This window comes from Malus sylvestris, chromosome 14 (assembly GCF_916048215.2).
Source record: "Malus sylvestris chromosome 14, drMalSylv7.2, whole genome shotgun sequence".
Lineage (NCBI taxonomy): Eukaryota > Viridiplantae > Streptophyta > Magnoliopsida > Rosales > Rosaceae > Malus > Malus sylvestris.
Genome location: NC_062273.1, coordinates 5,839,935 through 5,853,060, shown reverse-complemented (window position 1 = coordinate 5,853,060; position 13,126 = coordinate 5,839,935). Strand labels below are relative to the sequence as shown.

The 13,126-nt window shown below is 38.1% G+C and overlaps 2 protein-coding genes across 3 annotated transcripts; one reads left to right on the top strand and one right to left on the bottom strand.

Moving 5' to 3' along the window:
* Positions 1-223: 223 nt before the first annotated feature.
* On the top strand, positions 224-5,539 carry LOC126600925 (uncharacterized). 2 transcript variants are annotated; one of them, XM_050267629.1, is made up of 6 exons: positions 226-509; positions 2,731-2,823; positions 3,633-3,765; positions 4,168-4,447; positions 4,555-4,609; positions 5,031-5,539. In XM_050267629.1, the coding sequence occupies exons 1-6, from the start codon at positions 387-389 to the stop codon at positions 5,103-5,105; spliced, it is 759 nt and encodes a 252-aa protein (XP_050123586.1). In that variant the 5' UTR covers positions 226-386; the 3' UTR covers positions 5,106-5,539. The 2 variants fall into 2 exon arrangements, with proteins under 2 accessions (XP_050123587.1, XP_050123586.1); XM_050267630.1 differs by lacking the exon at positions 5,031-5,539 and having other exon boundaries at positions 224-509; positions 4,168-4,465.
* Positions 5,540-7,180: 1,641 nt separating this feature from the next.
* Positions 7,181-10,424, bottom strand: LOC126598653 (FT-interacting protein 1-like). Its single transcript, XM_050265012.1, has 2 exons — positions 9,938-10,424; positions 7,181-9,841 (listed from the first exon to the last, which is right to left on the bottom strand). Exon 2 carries the CDS (start codon positions 9,810-9,812, stop codon positions 7,425-7,427), a length of 2,388 nt encoding a protein of 795 aa, XP_050120969.1. The 5' UTR covers positions 9,813-9,841; positions 9,938-10,424; the 3' UTR covers positions 7,181-7,424.
* Between the last annotated feature and the right edge of the window lie 2,702 nt (positions 10,425-13,126).

Here is a 13,126-nt window from a genome sequence, read left to right as displayed (position 1 = left end):
ATGAGGAGTTTGATTAATGTCAGGGGCCATTGGCGATGAAAATCATTCTTTTGTGTAATCCATGTGTCACCATTTCATTGGATTTGTAGGTTTCACACACAAACTAGCATAATAGTTGACCGAATCTTAACATAAAGATCAAATTAATGTTCGGTAGTGAATGTTAGAGACGAAATTAATTGGTTTTGAAAATAAGGAATCAAATGAGTTTGTTCAATCCGTCTTGTCGGGTCGGGTGGAGTCCGTATAACATTTGCGAACAATAATACATCGGCGTAGCGTAAGCGTAGGTTCAGGGCCGTGGGCTTCACCTCTGCTTCCTCCTTTTTGATGAGCTCCCTCCCTCTGCCTCCTCTCTGCGACAATCAATTCCAATTCCAACCAAAATGAACACCGCCATGAAAGCGGCTCTCACAAACTCCAAACTCAACTGCTGCATTTATGTGAGGGCCGCCCTCTTTCATTCCACCCCCGTCTTGGATCGTAAGCGACGCTCCTACTGGCAACCTGTAACTCTCTCTATCTGTCTATCTATATACATATATATATATATATATATATATATATGTATGTATTTGTTTCTGGGTCAAGGTCCATTTTGTTTATTTTTGATATTTCTGCTAAAGTTTGAAACATGGTGATTTGGGTTATTGGGTATGCTCACTATACGATGATATAAGATAAGAAACCAGAAACATTGGTATTTTTGGTGTTTTTTTCCTTACCCTTAATGATTGCCTCTTGCTTCTGTGCTTAGTTTGTCTGTGAAAAGTTAGTGGAAGTGAGAAATAGATGTAATTTTGTGGATTATGTTTCATTTTGTTCTGGGGATTTGATAAAGTTCAAATTTTGTTACCTTTGCCTGAAAAAAATGCATAGTTAGGATTCTAAGCTGAAGTTGATTGATTCATTTTTGAGTTTCCTGACCAATCAGGCAAAAGTTCAAGCTGAAGTTGATTGATTGATTCATTGCGGTGAAGGTTCAAGCTTTCGTCAAACGATATATTGTAAGCTATAACTAAAATGAAGATTTGCCCAATCTAATCAAGTAATTGAATCCCATTCAAACTATTAAAACTGCAATCTAAATTTAGACAGTATAGTAACTTGAAGATGTCATGGCTATGGAGTCGTTTGTTCTTCTCCTCTCTGTATTTCCAGAAATGCTCCAACTCTTGATAGGACGAGTTGCAAATGTAGAACTGGTGAATTGAAAGGAGAGATAAATGACTATTTATGCACCATAGTTTCCCAGAAGTTCTCTCCCTATCAAAGAGGAACTGCCGGCTAGAAGTGGAGAGAGTAGGATAGCCAACTCTCTCTCAGTGGTTATCCCAGATTTCAAATTTAAAGTCTTTTAATTTTGCAGAACTCCATTTATTCTTTAATGCCACGTCATAAATGATAAAATGGCCTAATTGCTGGAAGTTATCAAAATTTTAACCTTGATGCCAAAGGACATTTGAAATGCTGTTCAGAATTTAATAAGGTTTAGTTGAGATTCTATATGTTTATCACTTGAAGGGGTGTAGAAAGTTAGAAATGCCCGATAACTCATGTATGGAAATGGAAATGAGGTGTAGTGTATTTTCTTCGGAACTGGTAGGAACGTTGGTGCAAGGAATTGATCCTTATCATCTCGACGTGTGTGTGTGATGCCTTTTTCCTTTTCTTGAAAAGTCAATGGCAATTCCAAATTGTTAAATTCTATCGTCATCCATCTTCTCTAGTCAAATTCGGTCCATATTTCGGAATGCTCCTTGGAATGTATTCTTTTATGAGTATTTAGATACCATACCAATAACATGCTGTATTTTTATACCCGATTCTGTTTGTTGCCACTAATATGTGTCTCCAACTTGTTTGCAAATATATTGAATTAGGAAATGAGTCCAGAGACATTAGGTTTTAGCAAATGATTGTATAATGTTACAGATTGAAAGCTGCACTAATATCTTTGATGCAATATAATGAGATAACACACTATCTTTAAGACGGACAGTGTTAACAGCACACAAGAACACTCCCCTTTACTCTTAAAGCCTACATAAACAGCCCAAGCTGAGCCAACACATGCCTCAATCCTCTGCCTAGTTAGTAAATTTGCGTAATATTTTTTTTAAATTACTTCCTTTTCTCGTAGTCTTCCCAATTATGTGGGGAAAAACAGGTATTTTAAACCAACCGGATTATACTGCACGTTTGTATTATAACATTACAGGATTTTCTAACTATACTTCTCTGAAAGAGATATATATACAAGTACATACATACGTACATACATATATACATACACACACACACATATATACCTCTCTTCATTGAATAGTATGCCCATAGTACCTGGCAACGTGCACAGGCATATATCATAGTGTTATAATAATCTTTCGAGCATACATTTTCTATTCAGATTGTCAGGTCAGTGGGCAGTTTGTGGCACAAAGAGGGACCATGTAATCATCCTTAGGTTGTAGCTATGTTAATTTTGTTTACTTTTCTGCAGTTCAATTTTTTATTTCATGTTAACCAAATGAATTGATTGAGAGTTCTGTTTCCATCTAATGTGATGCTGTCCATTTCTTTACTGCACTAGATATGTAGGATGTGTCAAATTTCATTGTTCATCTGCATTCTTTGTTTTCTTATCCCCATTCTTTATCCTTTTGAGTCATAAGACCTTGTATTCTATTTCTTAATTCTGATAGTGGGGATGTATCTGTTTATTTGCAGAGATTCAACAACCATGGAAGAAGGTCCAGAAGGTTCCATGGAAAGCAAGCATTACTGAGGAATGTCAATGCTTATGCAGACTTCTTATTTCAGGTACTTCATTCTTCTTGTTAACTTGGTTTATATTATAATTTGAATTTGGTGATTGCCGTCACGTTTAACTTTCACCTGCTAATAATCTTCTGCCAGTGATTTCCAAATGCTATGTTTGGATGAGGGACCTCAAAGTACCAAGGAACTTTATACTCAATTGTTGTTTAAAATTCACTATAAGAACACTACCGTTGAACTACTCAGGCACTACAAAACTACTACTGAAACACTACTAATTACTACAAAGACACTAAACAAATGACTTCAAATGTTTTGCATCTAGTCATTTTCAAATCCATCTAAATTTTGTAGTGCATTCCTGACAAATTTAACCTAAGTTCCATGGGATGTTAAAGTCCATCATCCAAACACATTTAAGTGTCAAATGTGTAGATGATTCTTGAAGTTTCAGGAAAGAACACCTGTCCAATGGCAGTCCCCGAACACTCAATCCTTTTTTTTGGGAGAATACTTGTACAGAAATGATTCTGGCTGTTATACAACGCCTTCTCTCAGTTTCCCAGTTTTGATGATTATGATTCTGTGCGACAGCCTGTTTGTATATAGGGGGTCTTGTTGGACATGATAGTGTGGATTGACTTCTTTTATCCTAGTAATTGTTTCATATATTTCTAATCCTCATGGATTTCACGTCTTTTGTAATTTTGTCCTGCACTTTTCCAATGTATGCATAGGCGAACTTTTAAACATTTGGCTGGCAGTCTGTTTTGTTCTGTGAAACTTTTTAATTATATTGCAATTATATCTCTTTTCTTTAATCGCAATTATATATCTTTTGAATGTTGCAGAGTTGGCAGAATGAGTACGATGAGGAGGAGGAGCCATCATCAAGTAGAGGCACCTCATGGTTTAAAAAACAATACTCAGCCAAGGGGTCCAAAAAGAAGTCAGCCGATCAAGGAACCTGGAATTACGGAAGAAGTAAGGAAGTAGTTATGTAGAAAAGGATGTAGTAGATCTTGTAGAATTAGATATATGAGTGGCATGTGTTAAGTTGGGTTAGGCTGTATGAGCATGTATTCTAGTCGGTTCCCATTCTGGAAACATTCTACTCGTATTCTTGGTAGAATTTTCGTTGGAGCCTTTCATGTGGGCGCAATTGTGCCCTTTGTTCAACAGAGATCATTGGGTGTAAGTCTGCGGTAAATAGTTTACCTTTTGGGCATAGATTGTGTATCAGGGCTCTGAACGCAATTACAATAGGTGTGTTTTTCTAATGGCATCAGAGTGGGGCACCTTACATGTTCCTTGCATGATTGATGTTGTGTCCTGATTTTTTTGTTCATTCCATGCGATCTCAGTCCATTTGCACCGCTATTTCAGATGATTTCCGGTTTTGTGAAGAAGATGAAGACGTGGAGACCATTTTCCGATCCATGTTTGGTGGAAACAAATTTTATTACTGGTCATTCATTAATGAAGAGAATTCACAGCGGAGGAGCTCCAGTAATTACTCTAACTATGGGAGGTCTTGGAATTGGAGACATAACAATAAGGAAGAGTATCAATATGACTCTGAGCCTGAGAATTTGGAGTCAGATGAAAGGTTGGCCCTCGGGTTGCATGCTGCGGGCCCTCTGACACTTGATGATGTCAAGAATGCGTGAGTTCTTTTTGCAGGGTTGGGTTTTTACTTCTCAGTCACCCTTGTCCGCTCATATATTAATTTTCCCTATCATCTCACCCCAGCCCTACTTTTAACAATTTCAGATATCGAATCTGTGCGCTGAAATGGCATCCAGACCGTCACCAAGGTTCTTCCAAGGTAATCTGCTCTAACCATATCCTTCTTTGACTCTCGTTATATTGGGATCTTTAATGTGGAATGCCATGAGTAGTAAACTAAGAGAGTAATTTGGCTTATGATATTTAGAACTAGAGAATCATTCTATTTCACCGGACTTTTAAGTGGTGAATCATTCATGAGCACTATACTACTATTTACCTAGTATTTCCCAGCTAAGCTACACATATTGACAAAGCAATTGTAATTCTTTACTGTATTTCGGGTTTTGGGTCATTTACGATCAGTGGAATTGAAGATTTATTGCAAGTGGTTAAGATGATCCAACGCCTGAAATAACTTGAGCACTAGTCGCTTAGGTGGCCAATTTTGCTATTTTAGCAGACTCGTATAGGCAAAACTAGTTGTACATTGACTGACCAATTCATATATACTGTTGCAGGCGTCTGCAGAGGAAAAGTTCAAGCTTTGCAGCGCGGCATATCAATCATTATGCGGTAAATTGGCCGTGAACTGAGGATGCTCCAAGCCGGCTAATGTAGTGTAGTCACAGAGGTGGCTAGTAGGTGTAACATATCACCACATTTTTATTGAAGTTTGTAGTTTTTTAGCCGATTACGAGTGAAGCTCGAATTGGAGGTGACCAGGCTAATTAAGAATGGTGGTTTACCGTATGAAGGGCTTGTCGAAACTTATTTATGAAACAAGGCAGGGGTGAGTGCATGGGGGTTTCAAAGGGGCACGGCAGCCAGTACAATAATCATCCAACGATAGCTGCATCAGGCAGCTTCGCACTGCCGGAAGTATGTCTGCATGCTTTTAATTTATAATTTTTATTTACTGAGGTTGTAAGAAGCAGCATTTATTTATTTTTCGCAGCGTTGAGAATCTTTGAGATATAGAAAATAGAGAAATTCGACTACATTTTCAAGGAAATATGTGACTTTTTAATTGAGGGTTTTTTTTTTTGGTCGAAGGGTTACTTTATTAACAAAGCACAACATAAGAGCAACTCCAACCACAAAGGCAATTACTGCCTTAGTAAACAGTAACTACGTGAGTGTATATTCACCCTGTAAATAAATTTCTCCTTCAATTAGCATTAGAAATTTAATATTATAAAAAAAAAATTAACCCAGATTGCACCGGCGGCTTGGTTTGGTTTGGTTTTATTTATTTATTTATTTTTTAGTGGTTATACCAAACCGCATCAACCTTAATCGGTTCCCAAAATTCTTAGGGTGCGGTTAATCGACATGACCCACATACATTTAATTTTATTTTTTAATAATAATTAATACGTGTAGTAATATAAATGTTTAGTTATTTACGAGTTACCATGTTTTCGTCAGATGAAAACAAAACCTAATTAGTTTAAGAGTCCTTTTGGAGAAGAAAAAGATGGACCATTTGGAGAAGGCAACAACTACTGCTTTGGCGCTCTCCTTGAGATGCTTCATTTATGTTTTTCTTTGAGCAATCACTCATATTGGTGATACATTATGTAGCTTTTGGAAGAGAAATTTGTTATGTATTTTCATCTTCACATAAACCGTGAACCGATCCAAACCAACCCACCACTACCGGTCAACCAACTTGATCGGTTTTAGACTCAGCTTGGTCGGTTTCAGTTTGCAATTATAACCCAACCAACAAGGTCGGTTTGGTTTCACTTTTGGCCTAAAACCAACCCCTACGCCCACCCCTACTTTCCACAACGAGCCCAATGAATTCAAAATTTAATTTTTAGGCTAAAGTACCTAACTTAACAACATTTTAATATCATTTTGAACTGGTCACAACATTTTTAAACATTTCAAATAAGTGCCCAATCTATTGAAAATTTGACTTCCATTAAACCCTAATTACTTTTTCCACTAATTGTACATGTGACAACAATGTGTCCCTTTTTTAGGTTATATGGACACTAAAATAATAATATAATATATATAATATGGAACTTAATGATCAAACGTGTATTGAATTGAAATGAAAATAGACCCAAATTGAAATTACATCAAGGTGGCAGTCTCGTAACAAAGAAGAGGGCTAATAATTTAGATATGGATATGGACATTTCATCCTTTGCTTCGGCTAATAGTAGCTTAGAAACTGCCAAAATGTTATGAACCCTGCCCTTGGACACCTATTTGTTCCTTATTGTAAAGAGGGATGTAAATAGATTTTCACATGTATGTAAATATTGTTGCATGTCATATGTGTGTGTGTGTACATATTTACATATATTTAGAACTTTCTCTGTGTTTTATACGGTTTTAAAACCTGCAAAATCACGAGGACACCCTCGCTAGTTTACTAGTTTGTTCAACTTTTTTTTTTCTTTAATGCTATTATTTTGCACCCTCTTAAAGCATTTTCTGTATCCGTCAAAAAGATTGGCAAGGCTAGGCCCTTTTCTTTACTCAGTATACTTCCTCACTTGTTTCTCATCGTTTCTCTAAAAATAGAATCGAGATGGGATTATTACGTGTGACTCAATTTTACATCTAATTGTCCAAAACATGTTAGTTTTTAAACCATACTACATATGGTCCAGTGCTATTCCATTTGTAAGAGGTCACAACTCTCAAGTCGTATAAAAAGAACATAAACCAAATCAAATAAGGCTATGTACACAAGTTCTCAAACACAAATGAATGTAACACGCTCTTTGCGTGTTCATAATATGCATAAATCCTCAACAGAGCAGTTCAGCATAAAATTTTATCGCCTTGTTTCCAAGAAACTTCACTTTAAACAAAACAACCATCAAACAACAAATACTAGAAAATCCATGTTAGTTAGATAGTATTTTCTTGTCCAACTCCTCGTGATTTCAGAGCATGCTATCGGCGCAAGATGGCAGTCTTCTGAAGAAATTGCTTGGGACCGAAGGTAGCTTGCTTCGGAATCTAGGATGCCTTAGCCAAACAATGCCTGTAGCCAGAGCAATCATCTTGAATGGTGTCACGTAGAGCACCACAGCGGCAATTAGACACAAAAATACGAACAAGCTGCTTGCCCTCGGGTCTCTCCAGCTGAGCACAGCCTGGAATCTCTCCCCCTGTGTTGCAATGTCTCCAGCCACCGTCTGAATTCTTCCTGCCACACTGCGCAGTCTGTCATACCTCATTCGCACCACATCTTGTGACTTAGACGTAGGGAAGGTGTCAAATTCTTCATCCATTTCATCCGGGTGAACTGCCTCTGCCCATGAGAGTTTAGTGTCCATGTGAGGCGGATGCCTTGGACGGAAGCGGAAATTCCATAGTCCAACGAGAAACATGTAGAGAAATGTAGTTGGCAGGATCAATTCAGGGTAGCAGATCAGTAGGAAAAACAGGAAATGGACTAAAACAGTAGTGACCGGGTTTTTCCACTGACGAACTTCACCTAGCCACCTGCTCATGGAGATTAGACCCGAGAAGAGAGAGACAATCCTGAAGAAGTTAGCTTTGCTTCTTCTCATGCTCCACATGTGGGAGTCTACATCTAGCATGTACTCGACAACCTCTTTCCTCAGCGGCGGTTCAGCTCTTCCAAGTCTCACGGCTACAATGTTCATTGCCTGATATCTCAAACTATCTAGCTGATTTACAGTGAATGGATGAAGATAATGCATTTTTGGCAGCAAGGGGTGGCCATAGAGGTAAATCATATTAGTAAGTGAGAGACAGGTAAATCTTACTGCTAATTGGAGCTCCCCCATCTTTTTCAATCCGGATGGTTGTAGGACTAGAAGCGGATAGGAGTTTGTATAAATTCGATCCATTTCCAGGGTTGATAACCGAATTCTTACCTTGCCAATTCTTGAGTCATTTTTAGCTCCGCTGCCAGAAATCGGTTTCTCATTCACACCGAGGTGGCAGTTGTCGAAAACTCCCAGTGTGATCACCGTGCAAGGGTCGTAGACCTCCCATGTATATTGTTCATTCCACTTGGGACTGAAGCTTTCGATGATTGTTCTGGTCCTCACCCATTTCTGCCCGTACTTGGCTATGCAGTAAGCATCTGTTGTTGCTTTGCCATCCTTGTTCTTCATCGGAAGAAGCCCTTGGGCACTTAAGATACCTACTTCAAGAATCCCAATTGGCTGCTTCCATAGCTGCCTGGCAGTAGGCCTCACGTCGCTTATGTACAAGGTCGATTCATCTAGTACATGGTAAGCACCCTCAAGACAGACTCTGAGATGGACCCTGGTCGAAAACTTGAGCTCATGTCTCTTGTCTCCCTCCAACGCACCAAAACCAAATTTTTCAAGGTTGAACCAACGAGAATGGACTGGCCTGTGATCCAACCGCCTCTCAAAGATTGTCAGCGGCAGGCTTATTTTTCCCACCTGTTCATCTTTTGCGGCACTCACTTTATTTTCAACTGTAAGCACAAGCTGTTCTTCAAAAGGCTCAGCTGCTACAAAGATCAAATCTTCGTTCCACATGGGATTAGGTGTCCTGGTTGGAGATATCTTTGTTTTAAGTGTTTGATTTCCGACATGAGCCTTGATGAAAGCTTGCGGTAGTTGGCTTCGATCATGTGGCTCCACATCCTGAGCTTCAATTACATTAACTCTGAGGTACCACAGCTTCGGCGAGACATAAACCTTGGAGCGAATGCTGAAAACTCCCTCTCCGTGAACTGAAGCAGCATCCGAGTGCCATGCTTCTGGGAAAGCTTCATCAGCTTGTGTACCCATCCAAACTGCAAGCATCACCTCTCCTCTAACCTTAGTATCGCCACGGCGATCTTCTAATCTGTACCATTGAGGTGCCAAAGGGCTATCTGGTGGAACTCTAGTCGGCACCTCATTCATGTCAAATACCACCTTCCCAACATTGTCATCTCTTGCCACCATCTCTCTATCCCTGACATAAACTTCGAGTATCGAAGACTGAATCTTCTCTTTCGAAAATGCAAATACTTGCTTCCATTCAGGGTTTGTTTTCTTCTCAAAGTGCTTTGTTTTGCCCTTGTAATTCCCCAGCTTCACTTCTATATAGGGGTCACAGCTTCCCGTCACGGGGTTTGTCGGAAGATCCTTGGCTTTTTCAACTCTGACATATAGATAAAACATCTGCTCAACAAGGTCATAAGTGCTCGTAGCTCTTTCGCTGCTTATCCACCCACCTCCGCCGCGAACTCCTCCATGTGGCCATCGTTCCCCAAGCCGGGGCTTTGTGTCCTTCAACTTGTAGTCTTCTTGGTTAGGTGCTGCTTGTGACTTCATTGGTGCAACTTTGAATGCTTCTCTAGTACCTAAAAAAGCGCACACCTGTACATCAGTAATAATTATAGAAGATATGCTGCTGGAGATGAAATCTATTTCAGATAGAGAATTCAAGTTCCTCTTACCTTAGCACACAAGAAACACTTCAATGCCAAGAATTGCCCTCTTGATAATCTTCACCTTCTCTGTTAGATTTGTATGTTCTAGCCGACGATTCTTGTCTTAGCGTAAATTCGCTACTGTGAATTTGAGCTGTTTCCGGCTTTAGTAATGCTTAAGGTACAGTACTCTTGAATTCTGCTTCTCTGGTATTAAGAGCCACCTTCTACAATCAAGTCACGTAATCCTGCATTGTCTTGTGTTCAAACTTTTTCGGAATCTGCCACCTACACTACCAGTTTGGAATTGCCTTTTTGGTTGCTGTCATGTAAATTAAAAAGTAATTGTTGTTATATTTGATGGGATAAAGAATGATCAAAGTTTTGATTGAAAATTACTATAGCATGGAGGAAGTGTGATAGTAAAGGTATTTACTACCTAGAACCACTATTCCGACTCTCTTAAAAGCAAGTTCAAACGAGACTTACTAACATCCAGTTGTAATATTTCTTTATTATCATATTTTGCTATGGTGAGCCCAAGCTGCAACTTAAATTTTTAAGCAAATACCATATGTGTTAGTCAGTCTCGTTTGAACTTGCTTTTGAGAGAGTCTGAATAGCGATCCTCTTTACTATTTGTATACATAAATTTTTGTAATGAGTAATGAATGTAAAGAAAGCAAGAGTTCTGATTAGTTGTCCAGAATTCTATATTTCTGGATAGAGACTAACGATGCCCCACTTGAGAGGACAAAGATCATCTTTTGAACTTCAAAGTTTCAAAACATTGCGACTTTAGTGCAACTTTCACTTTCCTATGTTCTCATTTTTATTTGTTTATTTGTTATATTGTCAAACTTGATGATGAACAACCCAGATTACCCCTCACCCTACCTTGATTGTTTTGAAGATTCCTGCATTCATGACCAGTGCATTCTTGTAATTTTGGTTGAAGTGCTTCACTTGGACTACTAGTGCAATTCTCTTCTTTCTGCTGCAAAGCTAATGTATCCAAAGCAAAACAGATAAAGATGATTAAAGAGATGGTTTAAAGCAGTGTGGTGACCTTAAAAGAAGAGCAAAAGCATTTATAGAAAGAAGCTTGAGGGCAGGTCACCTTGCACGCAAAGAAGCTTTTGCTCATTATTCTCTCTTTAATATAATAAATATAATTTAAGATTGAGAATGTTGCTTTTCTTCTGTAAGAAAAAAATATTGAAGATGTTTTAGTTGGTTACTGGTTAGGATGTATTCTTGCATATGACGGGTGCATATACACGACTTCCCTCTCACAGGAATTTTCTCGAGCCTTAGTCGGAAGATAAGTTATTGTCAGAGAGATGTTATGCATTCATACATTTTATATGTATGCAAGAATTTCTCACCAGTGAATGAATGACACAATCTATGTGAAGAACTTTGTTATATATGCTGCCTTTCGCAGAGCACTACAGCAATAATCTTCATTTTATACTATGAAAGTTTTCTTAGAGATTTTCTAGTATGCACCATTGTATACATATATGTGGCTGTTGGAGGATCCTAGATTGCAATCCAACACTCTATTCATCTGGTGCATGCCATGCACCGGTGCATAATAAAGTTTTTGGGTTACTATTCCCTCGAAACTAAATTGCTAGAAGATATTAAGAGCCAGCTTTTAACTGCCAAAGATGATGTCAGTTAGTGCTATGATTTATTGGTATTCCTCTTCACTTGTAAGTGAGAGTTTTTAAGTTCGATTCTTACCAAAAACGAATTTCAACCAAATTAATATGGCTAGCTCATTCCTCTCTACCCCTTATTGTATAATATCGAATGTATCTACAATTAGTCTGGAGCACTTGGTTACGTCATGAAGGCACGACTTGCCCTTCATGAACTTGTTTGTAAGAAATTAACTAGGTAAATGCTGCTCTCATCAATTGGAATTAGCTTTAATATCATTTCATAATCAAGTGTTCTTTTGTTCTTTACTTTAGTGTAATAAAATGTGCATTCGACCAAAAAAAGGTGTAATAAAATGTGCAAAATAAGAAAAATTTCACCACTACTTAAAAACACACTTTAAATAATTAGTTTTTAAGCGTTAACAAGTTGTCCCAATTTGGTCATTTTATATTAATTCAAAATTTCATCATTTACCCATCTTTTCCCGAAATAAAAAAAGGAGACGACGACCATTTTATTTAGGTCAACTGATCTTCAAGAAAAGGTAATCTACAATAGCTCTGTGGCTTCCGGCTGACTATGAAGGATAAAAAAAATTTAAAGAATTTAGCCTCAAGATTGTGCACAAACTAGAACCATAGCACCAAAAACAAGAGACAACTAGGTGTTGTAAATATTATGTGGATGGTCCACATGAATAGTTTGTTACTATTTATGCACAGTATTTTCACTATTCATTTGTGGAAAATTTGTAAAGTGAATAGTGCTTTCTTTTGTTTATATAAAGGAAGAATAGATAGATGAATGTGAGGAGTTCACGGGAAGGAAAGAGAGGAAGGAAGGAAGAGGAAGAGAGAGAAGGAAGAGGAAGAGAGAAAATAGAGGAAGATGAGAGGAGATAATAGAGAGAGTTATCTTTGTACTCCTATTATTTCAAATTATAATGAAAGCACCACTGCTGCCCCGAGGACGTACTCCAGTCACACTGACTGTAGAGGAACCTCGTAAATTTTGTGTCTTGTTTCATTTATTCCACTGCACCCACAGTCGATTTTACAACACGTTATCAGCACGAGAAGCTCTCATGTCAGTGGAAAGCACAACGCCACAAATCCTGTTCACCTCCTTCAGCTGGAATCTCACAGATAAGAAACAATTTTCATTTCATCTTCAAATCTCAGTACAATTGATTTACTTGAAGCAACTATATATATTGTTGTATGACTGTATATCATCATTTGCAGAAGCAAAAGAGTACATACTCAAAATTCGTAAAGAATTTGACAGCCATGTAAATAGCCTCGGAACTCTAACTTGCGGACCTCGGATTGAAATACTTTCTTCTTGAAAGTTGTTCGTCTGCTCAGTATCTACAACATATCAAAATTTCAGAAAATGTTAACGGTGCGATTGTGGCAGATGTCTGAAATACCAAACCAGTTTCCAATTTCCGCAGAAAACTGGGCAGCCACCTTATGAGTACCAAAACGCCATTTCGATAGCTCAAATCGAAATTGTTTCTTCACGAAAGTTGTTTGGTAT